Raw genomic sequence first — 16,776 nt, forward strand, 5'->3', positions numbered from 1 at the left:
CCGATATTGAGGAGCCCCAAACTGTCAGGTCAAATTATAAACAATCGGCCAAAACGTTAGCGCGAATGACATTTTACGCTGCCATCTCTATTCCCAAGGTACTAATTGGCCTACTTTACGCTGACTGTCTTTGAATTGCCAGCTCCTTTTAGTTTGGGTATTAGTTTTGACAAGCATTGATCTATAAAGTGCAGTATTCTATATTTTCTGTAGAGCAATACAACAAATGAAACAAATTAATTTGCTCTTTCTGTTTGGCCAAGGGATTGCTGATCCTACAGATTGATCGTGAAGAGACCGAGTGTTTGGTTAAAATGGTCAGGTTTGTTGAAATGAGGCATTGGGTGAAATTTTGAAGAGAGAATGAAAAGTTCAAACACTTTGCCAGCAGCAAAGTAAGTATAACTTTTCTCCTCTTGCATTATTTAAGATTAGCTCCATCATTTTATCAATCTATCGATCTCTCGGCAGAAAGATGAAAATGGAAAAATAATGAGGGCGATGAATGCTGTGTAAAGAACATCAATGTGTGAAATTTAATTATCTGGCGGGGAAAAAAGAGTGTTGGCTGTTTTCTAAAACAAAAAGAAGCGGTTAATATTTTTCCCTCTCTGCATATTTTAATTACCAGATCAATCATAACTACGTAGCGCTCTCTGCTTTTTTTGCGAGAGGAGAAAATTGCGAGTCTAAATGAAAAACAATAGATTTACTTTAAAGTGTGAGATCTTTTGAAGTCTAAATTAAAATTTCAGGTAGCTTTAGGAAAGGCAGCTTCTGAAAGTTATGATATTTAATTAGTGTGTTTAGATTCCACTGAAATTACACTTCACAGCCCTACATGATTTTAAATGAAAACTCTAGAGGATCCAGGCTTCTGTTGCCTCCAACAGACAGAGGGAGTTCAAATCAACAGAGAACTTGCAAAGATTTTTTGAGAAGGAGAGGAGATCCTTGTGTCGAGTTAAAATCTGTGTCTTATATCTGTTTTTCTGTTGTGCTTGAGCCAATTGACTTTACATCTGGCTGGGTTTTTGTTTTGTTTTTTTTTAATCTAATCCTATCATGAAGAGTGACGGTGGAGTTGTCACAGATTACGCAGTTATTCTGGATTTCACAATTCATTTTCAGACTGCCTGCACGTACAGTCCAGACAGATGAACGCTGTCTTCTCCTATTCTGCAGATGAAAGTGGCTATTTGGCGTGATGGGCAAACAGCGTGCTTTGCAAATTGCAATGCTGATGTCCTGGAGTGACGGAAGTGGTTGTAGCAGTGGCATTACTCTTTTAACTCCCCGCACACAAAAAAAAAAAAACGCTACACTTTACCTCTCACTCACTTGGTTAACAAGCCTATTTATCATACGCAAGTGGAACAAGGAGTCAAACTTCGCGCCAACGCTGCACGAATCACACGTTTAACATGACTGTTGCATACAATGGACCGTTCTATTCTGACCCGAATCTACAGGACATTTGCTTTGTGCATGCTGTCTGCTGGTGTTTTTACACCTGTGGGTCCACAATCTTTTACGTTCATTTTTAGGCTAACCCCGGGAAGATAAATAAACAGGACACCGGTGTTTACGGCTCCTGGGCTCTTTGGCCGGGGCGATCTCTGCCCTCTCCCTCCTAAACAGCTTCGGTGCTTTTGATAGCGGGGCTTTTATTTTGCCCTCTGACTCAGCAGCACCTGAACGAAGGGCCCAAAGTGCTTGTCCTAGCTCTCCTTCATCCCTTCAGCTCAGGGTCGAGAGAGTGAGCGCTGATGTTTATTTCTTCTGGCATGTCCTCGCCAGCATATCGCTACCTATTTCACACGTTTTTATTGCCTAATTTGACTGCACTCTCGCCAGCAGCTGCGAGCCAGTCTCCGGCCATGAGTCCGCTGGCCTGACGCCTCCCTCCCTCCCTCCCTCCCATTCGTTCTGTGCGTCCCTAAGGGAACAGTCAGACTCCTCTGCCATGTTTACAGGAGAGCCTGGTGGGGTGGGTTTTGGCCATGTTTCCATATGTCATCTGTTTCACTGTTTATGAGCAAACAAATGCTGGAGGGGGTGATACATTCGTATGGCTTCCTTTCAGGTTCTTCATCAGCCAGGGCTGTGCAACAGTGCAGCACGGTTTTTTATCTCTCTCAGGGTAACGTACCGCGTTTGGCACGTTGAAACGAAGTGAAAGAATTGCGTTCTGCCGCAACCAGACCGTGGCACATCCCGAAGAGATTCAGTTCCACAAAGGGGTGACAGGAAATGACTGAAACAGGTGTGTCAAAGGATGTCAACCAATAGCCTGTTCAATTACTGATAACTTACTTCTTATATTATACTTATTACTTATGTTGGGCAATATCTGCTTAAAAGCTGCATGCTAGGTGTCTACAAGATTACCTGCTCCAAAGCCCGTAACTTAAAGTGCTTCCATAGCTGTGCGCCTTAAGAAATAGGCGTATGTATTAGAACATGCACCTGAGAAGCTATAGGTTAGGTGACAGTATGATCCCAAGTTCCAAAGAGTGTATTACAAAGGCTTATGAGAAATGCTTACTCTAAGATGTAGGTGTATTAGAAGCACACATGACCAAGATGTGCCAGTCAGGTATCGATAAAGTTTTCAGTTTTGAAGAGTACGTTTAAAGTGCTTACAATCAGAGAGTGCTTATATAAAAGCGCTTATACAACTTTTTTTTTTTTTTTAGAGGGATATGCGAGCCCGACTGAAGCTGGCAAAAGAAACGGTTTGGATGCTCTTTGAGGGGGCAGCCGTAGATATTCGTTGGGACCTGCGTCTGCAAACACAGTTAACATTTGCACAGTAGCATCAGTCAGGAGCGGCGTCTCCGGGCTCGAGGCCTTGTGTCGTCAGGGCTATAAAAATTAAAAACCCCAAGCAACAGACAAGCAACAGCGTGCTCGCGCGTCAATTCGGCCCCAACCGGAACGACAGGGGCTTATTCATACGATACGTCTCCCTTTACCTGAATCTGAAAATATCCATTTAAAAAGACGCCTCCGTTCGTCAGGCAAGGAGACGCCAGCGTGAAACACGCTAACGGAGGAGGGAGACGACAGACGGGTGAAACCATCGAAGGGAGTGGCGAAAAGGAACAAACAGAAACAAACATGCTAAACAAATCCGCACACGAGTCAGGGAGAAATTAAAACGCTTCGGACCTCTTCAAGCCGTGCCCTGGCTTGCTCGTGTAACGTATTTGAACAGCGAATTAGAGGTTTATAGATATATAATGGCGGTCGCAGGCTGGTTTCTCTTTAAGACGTGTAGGCTTTATTGGAGATACTGATTGTGCTTCTGCGTGCCACATTAGTCTGTTACTCGGTGCAAAGTCCATGTACATGGAGCAAAATTGAAGGACCATGCATCAGATCTACCTGAACCTCAAAAGAATGTGATGTCTGATTTGATTTTAGTATGACGATACACATTACACAAACCACTTGCAATTTCTTTCATTTACACATGTCTGAGAGTCTCGTTAGTTGCTCTGGGAATTGAAGGAAAGAAAGAAAAAAAGGCAATACAGCAGATGGCTATGAGGTTAGCGTTCCCTCAGAATCCAGAAGTGTGAAGTTTATCCCACACTAGCAGCACTGTCTGTGTGCAGAGAGAGAGGGAGAGAAAAGAGAGAGAGACAGCGAAAAAAAAAAAAGAGAGAGAAAGAGGGGGAGAAAGAGAGGAGTTGCCAGCGTGGAGTGAAAAGGAGAGGTGGAAGTTTCCAGAAGCAGAGACCACAGCCATCACACACTAAGGATAGGACATGGATGATAAAACAGGAGAAGAAGAGAGCCCCAGTGTAAAACCTGACTGCCGCATATTTACATCAGCACTGGGAGGCTAACAGCCAACGACGTGCCACACATACATTACAACCTAGCGTTTCCAGACTTCACAGAGACACGCGCGCAGAGGCCAAGTTAGCGTCACATTAGCATGTGAATTATTCCTCGGCTAATGACTGATTAGGGTAGGATATACGGTCCGAAAGAGTTATGGTGGGGTATGTAAGCTTTGAGGTTTAAGATGGATGCTGTGGGCTTGGAACAGACATTCTTTGATCTATTCATCGCAGTTGTAGGTCACTTTGAGTGGAACAGGTTGACAGTAAACTGAATGGGTTGGAATGAAAGACACAGAATGGGAGTCTATTGAGCTGAGATGGAAGGCAGTGAATTGTTACTTTTATTTTGTCAGTGCCTATAACAGTTGCGTCAGAAAGAAGTAAAAGGTTTTTGTTTTTTTTTTGCACTGGTGCAGGCAGGAACTTTTTTTTTCCGATCAGTTAAGGCTGGGAGCCTTACAAATTACCTGGGGGAAAAAACCGAAGGCTCCAGTTTTTTTTTTTTTTTTTCTAAATAAAGACAACAAAAATGAAATTGAATTGAAGGGGGAGTAGATTATAATCAAATATGTGCTGTGGCAGGTAAGCATCAGATTTTTACTGGGTAAAATCAAGACTTCTCAGCCATACACACATACACACACACACCACCTGTCTGTATACACCTGAAAATGACTTATGAGGCTCCCAAAGCATGTGCAAGAATCGTACTCTGACTGAATCGCGTTGAAAAAGTGTGCAGTTCTCTACCTTTGTAGCTGTTCAGTTCAGAAACCACTATACAGTCCTTACCACAATTAGCCTGGGGAAAGGTTTCTGACCATTACACTCTGGGGAACGTATACTGACGGGCACGGGCCAACAGTAACCCCCTCAAACGGAAAGGTAATTACTGGTGCAGCTTCACTCCAACGCGGAGGCGACATACCACGCGCACAAGTCTCTTCTTTTTAACTCGCCGTTATTAATTATCTTCCTTTTACTCACTGATTTATTCCACTATTCATAACATATTTATACATTCGAGATGAATTATCATTTCCTTCAGGAATTAATCAAAAAAAAAAAAAAAAGAAAGAAAGAAATAAAAAGGACTGGTCCTTTTGCAATGGATCAAAGACGCTGAGTCTTTACCTAGCAGCAACTTTCAGTGGCACAACAGGAGGTCAAGGCTCTGTGGGCCTGAGAGCCACTTTCAACATGCGTGTAATGCTAATGCAGTTTTCACTATGTACTCCCTATGTTGTGTTGTAAGAGTAGCTTAGTACATTCTGTTCTTTCCACAGAAGATGCGTAACGCACAGGGCACAAAGGTGCTGCTCCGAAGTTTTAGGATGATCCGCAGTGATGACACTGGACAAAAACGCACTTGGCGAAGTGGGCAGCGAACGTACTGATATCCACACAAGAACCTGTCTCAGGCACTGCGATGAGCTTTTCAAAGGGGGGAAAAAAAAAAAAAGTAAAAACGGGAAACGTGAGGCAGTACAAAAGAAAGAGGGCTGGGGTTAACTAATGTGCGGAAAGCATCGTGTCCCCGGTTTCATTACTTACCCCTATCTCGGTGAAAATAGGCTCTGCTTTTTTAAATTATTACCATAAAAAAAATATATTCCTGAGGCTCTTTTGACCTAGAAAACAGGTGTCCAGCCAAGAATATCCACACGCGGCCAAGACGGCGGCAGTCGCCGAATAGCCATCTGCAGTTTGGTTGTGTAGTCAGCTGGATTTTACCTTTCCAGGCTGATAATGAGGGGTGATGATGATTTCTGGGTAGCAGGGGTTAATGGCATGAAACTGGCAGAGCTGCTAATTACACGTTACGAACTATTTATCAGAATCTCCATCTGCAAAGCGCCACAACTCTCATTGTGCACGCTAAATTACTCCTCGGATTATCTTTGTAAAGCAAGTTTCAGTAATTAGGGACCCGCGTGGCTGTTTTCTCTCTCCGAGCACCAACAGACCCAAGGAGAGAGAGAGAGAGAGAGAGAGAAAAAAAATAAAATTAGCTGACTGGTTAATTTGGGGCCTGACATCTCAAAACAACGACACAAAGGCGGCACGTGATTTTTTTTCTTGGCCCATGTGTACTCCGCGAGACTTTTTTTTTTTTCCCCTCCATCCAAAGGTAAGCGCTTTGTCAAATTCACATTATGAATCTGTGCTGATCCAAAACATTTACTGAGTAATGTTGGCATAAGACTCATCTCTCCTATAATCACACAGGTGAGAGATGACTCCGGGACCTGCCAATAACCGCCTCAACCCCCCGAACAAACTCAAACTGTGCGCCTGACACTGCAGAAAAAAAAGAAAAAAAACCTGTGCTTCCGCAGTAAATTTTTATTAAAATTACCTTCATTATAAGGCACTCTTCATTATAAAACCAAAAAACGACCGCTCTCCCAGGGCGCGTGGATTAATAAGGACAGCGATGTATTTTAAGCCGTAAACTCGGCTCCTCACTGTCCTTAATCTCCTTTCCACTTCACAGGCCAAATTAACACCTCTCCCCAGCTCTGACGGGACCTCATTAGCTAACTTTCACTGAAAAAGAAGAGGAATGAAAAAGAGGGGAAAGAAGGAGGGAAAGCGACCAATGACAGCCACCAGCTCTGGGATTAACCCTTGCCGCGACCGAGCACTTCCAGCGCGCTAAAGAATCTAGGTCGTCAGCGCGTTTCTAATCAGTCGCCTGGTTAGCGATAATTAGCAGGCAAGGCAGAGAGAGGGGAAGAGTGGGAGGGACGTGCTGAAATGAAACAGAAAAGAAAGAGAACCTGTCATGTCGCGAGCACTTCAAAGGAATAGACTTCTCTTTTAAAAGTGGCATGATGAGGGTCCAAACCATCGCCTGGGACCTCATGAAAAACCGTAGAGCTTGAGGAAGGGGCGGGGCGCAGGGGCCGCAAGGCCACCGGGGACCCCTAGACACACACTCTTTCTGGTTCACACAAACTCCACCTGCGCAAAAGTACCAGCAGCAGGATTAATGCGTGTCCCCACGTTACACTTACAGAGCCTAACTTTCTCTCACACAACCTACTGTTCCTCAAAATAAAAGCGTACCTCTGCCACCTGAAACACACGCACACACACACACAAACACACACACAGAATGATACTCACACGAGACTATTCCTCAATCTGACAGACCTCTGTCCCACGGGACACAGGTATCACACCTCTAGCAGGTGGAGGGCGGGGTCTCACGACCCTCCGCGCCGCGCTAACGCTATCCTGCTGAAAGAGTCCGCAAGCAAGACGCCCTGATTGACAACAGGCTACAAATCACTCCAAATGAAATGGATCACGGTAGCTCTCGTGCCGTTCTTCCACAGGACAACGGCGCGGAGGAAGGATTGTTATTTGTTGCTGTGTGAAAACAGTATGAAAAGATGTCAATTTTCATTACAGTCAGGGGTGTGGAAATCCCACTGCAAGTGAACGCACTAATGAATGAGATAACCGATTTACAGTGTATGATCAAAGCTGTGTCAGTCAACCTCTTGGACGGCCATGCGACTGGCACCATTTTCGCCCCCTCAGACTCAATTTACACCTGAATATAATATTCAACTTCTCTGTTGGATCTTTAGAAGGCAGTTTCAGGTCTGTCTGTCAGACCGGACCCAAATTTTGTGTCCTGCTGCCTTCCATGAGGAATTCCTGGGGACATTTGATTACCGTCACATTGGAAACCGAATCTGGCCTTTGTCCAGCATTCCTATATTTAGTGCCACAGTCCAAGACTGGCATTGTATCATAAGGGGGTTTTTTTTGGTCTTTTTTGTTTTTTTTGGGTTTTTTTTTTTTTGGTTTTTTTTTTTTTTTTTTTTTTTGCGAACGAAGGGAAACCGGTACCATATTTGAGATATCATTTCAATATGCCTCTGTTTTGTGGACCATAGCAGGGCTCACAAATGTGATTTATGACCTTCATTTAATGGCTGGAGCAAAGGCTTGCTAGGTATCAGATGACTCTCTCAATGGGGAGACCGTCAGGGAGGCTGGAGGAGTACACCATCAGAGCAGGATATGAGAGCATGTTTCAGACTCGCCGAATGCAAGCGGGGGGCCTTTCGACACTCCAGCATCTAATGGCACATAGAAGCATCTGGAGTCTGACTGAAAAGTGATATCGGTCAATAAGACGAAGAGGAGGTGTAATGTGCAGACCTGCCGTCACTCTTAGAGTTTTTTTTTTCTGTTCTTTTCTTTCTTTCTTTTTTTTTTTTTTGGACTTCCTCTCCCCTGGGCTGAGCTCCGAAGAACTGACAGAGCTCTCGTCTGCTCGGAAATAAAACTTTTTTTTAAATTCTTTTTTAATCTTGCGCAGCACAGTTGTAACATTCACACGCTAGTATGTTTGTTTGTTTATTCCTTTGCTGGTTTGTTAATTTCGTCGTTCATTTGCTCAGTCACTGATCTCTAAATCGAATCATTTTTACAGGAAGTTGTGGAAGTATACTCAGAATTCTTCCAAAAACAGAGGGAAACAGCACCAAGCATAAGTCTTTATTTTATGAGGGTGATGACGGCAATTAATCCTAGTACCGTTCACACAAAATACGATAACTCACCTGGGCCTGGAAACTCTTAAGGACAGGGGCAACCATCTCCCGCACTTCCTGTACAGACAGACAAAGAAGAGGGAGGAGAACCAAATGACACATTGAACCGATATGACACGTTAAACCGAAATGACACATTGAATCCAAATGACATATCCAAAAAAAAAAAAAAAAGAGAGAGAGAGAGAGAGAGAGAGGGAGAGGTCAAGAATTCTTTGAGCTCAGCGTAAGGGTGAGGTAAAGATGGGAATAAAAAAATATGACTTTTTTCTTTCTGAGTGTGGATATCAGTCATTGATTCTAAGCTAATTCTGCATTACAGTCTCTGGTAGAGAGGGGAAAACAGAAACTGGTGTCAGAGCAGTAATAAAGACACGGAGAGCAGTTATGTTGTTAAACTCAATAGAATGGTTTATCCTCAGGGACTCAGATCATTGTATAGCTCTCTAAGCCATCCTGTCAGCTCCTGCCATCATATTATCTTTTTAAATGATCACTTCAATAAAAACGCACAAAAAACATCCCTGGTATACACAGCATCACCTAGTAACATATTAGGAAAGCAGTGTACAGTTCCTCAAATATTTGTGCCTTGTAAAGCTCTAATGGATGAGCAGGGCTTCTTTCGTTTCTTGGTATGAATATGTTTAGGGAAAATGTACAACAGTTTGAATCATAGGGCTATAAATAAAACGGAACCATTCGTGACGAGAAATCTACAATCAACCAAAATAAATTTAATTTCAAAATAGCAAACTTGTTAAACTAATCTATTGTTTTGTTTTTTTCTCTCTCTCTCTCTCAAAATCATAAATATATTAACCAAAAATAGTTGTTTAACACAGACATGTGAGTATAGTTGCAGACAAGGGAATAAATTAAATTTGTGTAATGTTGTATACTAACAGGAACATGAGCTTTCTAGAAATTTCTCTCTTGAAGAAATAATGTTTCAAACCTCTGTACGGAAAGAGCCATCCGTTATTGTACTGATGGTCTGAATGAGACTTGATCAAGCTGCCTGTGCTTAAGGCACCAGGTTTCTGATATTCTCAAAAACAGACGTTCGTACCTGCAAGCACTGTGTGACGCCGTCAATACAGTCTGATCTAAATGAAATTAGGGCAATTTGAACAAAGCACTTTACAAACAGTAATCTGGTAAGTCCTTATGACGTTTGCGTCAAGTGGTTTTGTGAAAATTAGGGTTTGTTGTTTGTGTGAGAAGTAAGAGAGAGAGAGAGAGAGAGACAATTTGGAGAGCAGAATCATGGATCGTCATGTCACACCTTTAGATATCTTTAACAACGGTTTCTAGAGAAGCTGGTTGACTAACGAGGAGAAATGTAAAATGTCAAATCACATTTAATGAGAGCTACACGATTCACACACACACACACACACACACACACACACATATATATATATATATATTTTTTTTTTTTACATGTTCATCTCTTACCTTAGAGAAATCAGTGTCTTCGCTCAAGATTACATGTAGCAAATGGAAAAAAGAGAGACTAAACAAGAGGCGAAAAGAGATGAAGGGAATCTTCTTTGGGTAGCGGGACTAGGCATCAGACTCGATTTATTTTTCTTATGATCATTTTTGGATCATTTTTGAACACATGCATACTTCACAAAGTATGTCTTTTGTTACATCACTGCAAATATATATATACACGCGTTAACCTCAGACGCTTACAATGATTCCATTCTCAGGAGAGTGCAGTTGAACTGTGCGGAACCGGTAGGTAGGAAAAGCGTTCTCTCTAACCAGGCCATAGGTATGTGTACTGGTGTTCCTGACTGGGAAACAGGGATGTGTACAGGTATTCCTGACTGGGATACAGGGATGTGTACTGGTGTTCCTGACTGGAATACAGGGAAGTGTACTGGTGTTCCTGACTGGGATACAGGGCTGTGTACTGGTGTTCCTGACTGGGAGACAGGGATGTGTACTGGTGTTCCTGACTGGGATACAGGGCTGTGTACTGGTGTTCCTGACTGGGATACAGGGATGTGCACTGGTGTTCCTGACTGGGAAACAGGGCTGTGTACTGGTGTTCCTGACTGGGAAACAGGGATGTGTACAGGTATTCCTGACTGGGATACAGGGCTGTGTACTGGTGTTCCTGACTGGGAAACAGGGATGTGTACTGGTGTTCCTGACTGGGATACAGGGCTGTGTACTGATGTTCTCGACTGGGGCGTGCAGATGTCTGTTTAAACTGTATAGGTTCAGTTCATCAGCATTATCTAAAACAGCCAGCTGGACACTCCGTGTCCCCATTGCCGTCACCGACAGTGATACTGCTATGCGCTGACATAATAAATGAATTAAGTCGTTAAACGGATTCAAATTCTCCGAACGCACCTGGTGCGAGGGTTTATGGCGAACGCTGGTGTACGCCGTGGGCAAACACAAACAGATCAAGCGCGCGGATACAAGGGGCCTCCACTCACCTCGGGGACATTTTTCTTGAACTCCCGACTCAACTCTGCCAGGTGTTTGTGGGAGTGTTCACTTTCTTCCTGTCGTCCAGCTAGCTGTGCTGCCACTGAATTCAGCTCCCTCTAAACAGACAGAGAGAGAGAGAGACAGAGACAGACAGAGAGAGAGAGAGAGAGAGAGAGAGAGACAGACAGAGATAGACAGAGAGAGAGAGAGAGAGAGGGAGGAAAGAAGGAGAGGAAGAGAGACTCAGAAGGGCTGCCAAGAGCCATGCATACAGCTTTGCGCGTACATAAATAAATATACAGTGGTGAATATTAACGGTGTAATCCTTCATGATCTGATAGAGGCACTGCTTACTGTAAGCCTCAGTCCATAAATAATTAAACCAAAATAAATCCAATGCCTACAGTAGCAGAAGGCCTTTTAGATAATCAGTATCTGAAATAATCAATAACACTGCAACGGCCATGGGACTTTGGTGAGAGAACAGAGGGAGAGAGGAAACAGAGAGAGAGAGAGGGAGGGAGAGAGAGAGAGGGAGGGAGAGAGAGAGAGAGAGAGAGAGAGAGAGAAACAAAGTATCAGAGCTCTGTACAAGTGGTCCATGCAAAATACAAACCAACAGACACATTCTTACCATCCATGAAAAGCTCTAGATTATTGTCAGGAAGTGTCTGTGTAAGTGTCTGTTAGCCAATAAATGACCACAAATGACCACTCTCTTGAACAAAAAAAAAGAGAGAGAGAGAGAGAGAGTGAGAAACAAACAGGATTCTCTTGCTTCTCCAGACGTTTGGAACACTTGATCTTGTACTTGAAGCGTCTGGAGAAAATCCCTCCTGGCTTTTACAAATCAAATAGCAATGATCCATTTCTCAACTCCTTTCTCTGCTAGCCAACAGACCGCTTTTCAAATCGCAGCCTTCTCCTCAAAGTGTCAGACCACAACCTGTTCTCCCTTCATCATTTTTTTTTTCCCGTTCATTTCTGTTTCACCGTCGAAGGTCTAAAAAGCTAAACTGTTGGCAGAAAAAGAACTCGACGTAACAGGAGTTTCAATTACACTGCTGAATTCAAATATGGCCCAGAAAATTCAATTCACTGTTTTTTAATTAATCCATAGTTTTACTTAAAGGCAATTTAGAAAATTATCAATGGGGGAGGGGAAAAAAAAAAAAAAGAATAATCCTGAGGACAAAAAAAAAAAGTGTACAGTTACTCCATTAGAAACATCAAGCAGATTCTACTCATTCGCAATCAAAGGGGATTTTCAGAGTCTAATATCATCACAACATCCAGTCAGGGTCATGTTCAGATGGTCACTGTGTTTCGCCTTTTTTTTTTTCAAACAGGACAGAACAAATGTGCTTATTGAAGGGTTTTTATTTGATCTTCGAAGAACATTTATGATGTCCTTTTGGACCAAAGAGCGGGTGTGGCGTCCCTCTAAAAGTGTCCTTTGATTTCTGCGCCCCCCACCCCCCGCCCAAAAAAAGAGTCGTACTGAATCACACCAGTAAATGACTGATCCTGCAGGAATGCCGGCTGTAAGTAGAGTGGTATGTTCTGTTTAAACCAGTCAGCGTCTGTGTAAAGCTGACTAAATAATGACATCTGAATGTTTGGCAGACAGCCCAAAGGATCCTCTGAGTAGATAGCAGATCACAGAAGGACACGAGATGTTGTAGTCATTCAGCTGTCTACATGAATAAGGATAAAGCAAAAATAAGTCTGATATTTATGTGGTCTACTCTGACGTGATGTCGTATTACTGAAGAGCGTGTTGACAAGCACGAGAGGGGAAAAAAAACAAAAAAAAAACAAGCAATACAAAGCTTTTTTTAAAAGAGTCGAAGTTTTTTTTTTTTTTTTAAGTCGCTTTAAGGATTTGTGTTTGATGTAAACGACACACTTACAGTAAGTCTTGATTACAGAGAGACTTGCAAGATGTTTTTCTTTTTCTTTTCTTTTTTTTTTTTTTTGTGACTTGGGAGGGAGAAGGGAGAAGGATAACCTCCATTAGCCTGAGACCCGATAATCTGGCAGTTTGACTTATCCTGTGCATGGATTTGAGTTTAAGGAGGCAACAGCAGTCCGTCTAAATCACTGTTTAGTGCTTTAAATATGATGAATAGCCATTTCACTGTAATCTTTGTCTTTGGGACAGGAGTTTGGCAGTCTTCCTGTCCTCACCATCAATAGGGCAGGTTATGGCTATAATAATTTGACATTATCTTCATCCGTTAGGGGATTAGGCACCAGGTTCTGAACACTTCCTAGAAGACGACGCGGTACGTCAACCCGGGCTATCGCGACAGCCGGTTGTAAATCCAAGGTTCAAACTCGAAGGGACGAAATGTTTCGACGCGACCCATATCTCTTCCAACCGTGAGTGGAGGGAGTAAAAAAAACAACAACAACAACAAAAAAAAAAACAACAGCAACAAGAAGCAAACAAATAGGCCCAAGCTTTTGTCATCAGAAACATCACTGATATCTCTTCCTCTGTCAGTTCTCTTATTTTTCTCCATCCCTCATCCTGTCACCGTTAGATTACTGATGCCAAGGTCTCCATGTCTACGACATACACAGAGCGAGAGAGAGAGAGAGAGAGAGGGCGGGAGGAAGAGAGAGAGAGAGAGAGAGAGACAGAAAGAAAGAGAGATTTTAAAAGCAAAACCTACGTCTTTGAAAATAACGGTTACTAAAAATATACTTTGCGCTCATATGGGAACTTCATTCTTCATTTCACCTTTTTAGTTTATGTTTTTTTATCAATAGTTTTGACATCCAAGGCGCTTCAATCTGCATTCTTCCCCCTCAGTTTCTACAACAGAGACAAGATAAGAGCAACAACTCTCAATAAACCTGCTCCTCTCCTGCCTTTCAGAAGTAAACCGTAGAACAATTTTCCGTTGAAGAACAAGAAGAATTCTCTTTCTCGACTTTTTTTTTTTTTCTCTTCTTCATCATTGACTCGTTCTCGCACAGACAGACATCACATCCTCCTGATGGTACAGTGATTACCAAAAGCAACAACAACAAAAAAAACAACTTCTTTGTTTCTTTTACCCATAATGCACCGAGCGAGCTGCCTGTTAGTGGACGCACTCCGCGAGATCTGATCCGTTACGCACGGTTTCACCAGCTGAGCTAGTTACACTTCCTAAAGAATATGGAATAAACAAAGAAAAGAACAAAGTACCAATGAAATCCACCTTTCTACTTTTCTATTTAGACCGCAGAGTACATCATCCGATATCAGATTATCACTGCTAGAAAACAATATCACTTTGGAGAAAAATGCATCTCGTTCAATGGAGAAGTGCTTCTCAAACCATTCCCACAGGCCTTGCATTCCCGAACATTTTTGTTACGGCTCAGTACTTGCCCAGTTGATTCACCTGATGAAAAACCCTCTATCAGCCATTCTCTTCAACTGCGAGTGTATTCAGAATTCCCGGTTCTGTATGCATGGGTTAAGAAACACCGTTCCCTTAAGCGTGATTAGAGGCAATTTTTTTTAAAAAATCACCTTCAGGCTAGTTTTGAATATTATCACTCAAGTTCAAGATCAGCTCAGAGTTCTCTGATAGCATAGCAACACTTGATTCTCATTCTAAAAAAAAAAAAAAAATCCACACACACACACTTTCGCCTATCAAACGTGTACACCTCACGGCACACGGATCAGCTCTATTGAACACGGCTGGGATGAAAAAAAAAAAACAAAAAGAAAAACGAGAGAGCGAAAAGCAGGCATTCTCAGTCGAACGTTGGGCGATTGAGGTTTTGGAAAAAAAAAAGAAAAAAAAGGGCGATCGGGGCGGAATTTTCGCTATGCGGTGGGGGCAGTCGGGTCAATATGGAGCTGTTGTCATTAAGGCCACGCCAGTCAAACATCCGGCCGTAATTGATGGGCCTCCCCCTGGGAAGAGCGAGAGCTGTCACTGGAGCGGGCGGAGTCATTCCAGTGGGAGGGACCAAGCCGGGGCCTGCTGAGGCCAGCATCCATGGAGAGAAGCCATCACGCAGTCTGACAGGCAGGCCTTTGCAAAGCATTGATTGGCTCAGGTATTTATGCACACATGTGGCAGATAAACTGCGCCACGTAGTCCATTTGAATACAGAAAAAAAAAAAAACAGAAGAAAAAAAAAAGAATGAACGAAACGGACAGCGAACCAGAAGGTCAGAAAATGAAGAGACGTTGGCGACGCGTGAAATCGTCGGTGGAACGATGAGATACTAGAAAGTGGAACAAAAGACGGCTAACGGACGAATACATTTTTCGTCTGCTGGTGTTCAACCAAGCTGTTGCTAATCCATTACCTAGACCACCTACAGTTTTGCCTTAGATAGTATTTTTGTTTGCTTATAAAATATACACCTGTGAATGCAGACATACGCACTTAGAAACAAATAAATGGCCAATGCATTTGTTTCTTAAAAAACAACAGTTTGTCACACTAAAAGCGAGTGATAAACGCACAAAACAAAAAAGACATGATGAGATAAGAGAGACCAGACAATGTTGAGTTTCAACTAGGGAGCAAAGTGCTTGGCCAACAATAAATGAACCTTGAAAAAAGAAAAAAAATAAGAAAAAAAGAAAAAGAGAGTAAGTGGGTAGTGACAAAAAAAAAAAGAAAGAAAATGCAGATGGAGGTATTATTTTTCTTTTTGTATTCCGTCTAATTGCAATCATAGGCAGATGTCTGAAAGTGTGACAGGATCAGCAGAATTGCTGCTGAGAGCACAGAATCTTTGTCTAAAAATAATCAGACATTCTGGGCGCTGCTGTTTGTTAGAATGGTAATCGATGCTGGAGGCTTTGAATTCCATCAATTTATAGATCCACTCTGTTCTGCCTGGTGACTGTACTGCCTCTAAACCCCTGCTGCACACACGCACACACACACACACACACACACACACACACACACAAACCCCACCATTAAGTACGCATGCGTACACACATAAGGTTGCACGCATAAACTCACTTACACAGGAAAGGACACATGCAGGCTTAAGCACAAACGTGCAAACACTTGTACATGCAGACACGTAACAGACACAGACACACACATACACACATACACACACACACACACACGCACACGCACACACACGCACACACAAACACACACACAATGGCTGCAGCCAGGCACAGCAGAAGGGCAAGTGTGTGATTAAGATAAAGTGTAGTTTCCTTTCATACTTTCCTTATCTGGTCTATTTCTCTGTAAGGCAGAAGATCGTCCTTAGCCATTTCAGATTAGGGCCGCTTCTCAGACGCCACATTTGAGAGGGGGATTGATCAATAAATCAAATCACCACAATCAATGCACCCGATCGCTGGAGTCTAGTCTAGTCCCGGCACCATTACTGGCATCCCTCTTCCCCCTCCCCGACTCGCATCAGTGAAGGACGAGCAATAAGAAAAAAAAAAAAAACTAATACTAATAATAATAATAAACAGCATTTTTTTGGGGGGTGGCGGGGGGTCCGGGATCCAGGCCTGGGTTGATGCTGGCCACTGTCCACGGAAGAGCCTGAGGATGATCTCTCACCTGCCCTCTCTAGGAAGGCAGAGAGAAAAGCAGTCTGATTGGAGATCCAAGTGGATGGAGCACAATGTGGACTGTTAAAGACCTGAGTAATTCGAGATACATCATCCACTCTGCGTGTTGCGTGACCTTTAAAACATCAGTATGAAAACAGACATAAAAACGTTAATTAATGGTTCTGAGCGTTACAGCGAAAGACACTGCTTTAAATGGCTGATTGTGATATGCTATCCATTTTAGAATATAAGGTTAATTAAAAAAAAAAAAAACATAAACCGGGGCATGTTGGGTTTTGTGGGCACCATTTTTGAAAAAAA

The 16,776-nt window shown here is 42.8% G+C and overlaps 1 protein-coding gene across 1 annotated transcript in view; it reads right to left on the reverse strand.

Moving 5' to 3' along the window:
- cux2b (cut-like homeobox 2b) overlaps nucleotides 1-16,776 on the reverse strand; it is a 93,423-nt gene that overhangs the window by 40,436 nt on the left and 36,211 nt on the right. Inside the window, exons 2-3 of the mRNA XM_030767779.1 lie at nucleotides 10,900-11,010; nucleotides 8,444-8,491 (exon numbers count right to left, since the gene is read on the reverse strand). Of these exons, the coding sequence (XP_030623639.1) occupies nucleotides 8,444-8,491; nucleotides 10,900-11,010 (159 nt within the window). The remainder of the gene's footprint in view (nucleotides 1-8,443; nucleotides 8,492-10,899; nucleotides 11,011-16,776) is intronic.

The sequence above is a fragment of the Chanos chanos genome, chromosome 1, assembly GCF_902362185.1.
Source record: "Chanos chanos chromosome 1, fChaCha1.1, whole genome shotgun sequence".
NCBI lineage: Eukaryota > Metazoa > Chordata > Actinopteri > Gonorynchiformes > Chanidae > Chanos > Chanos chanos.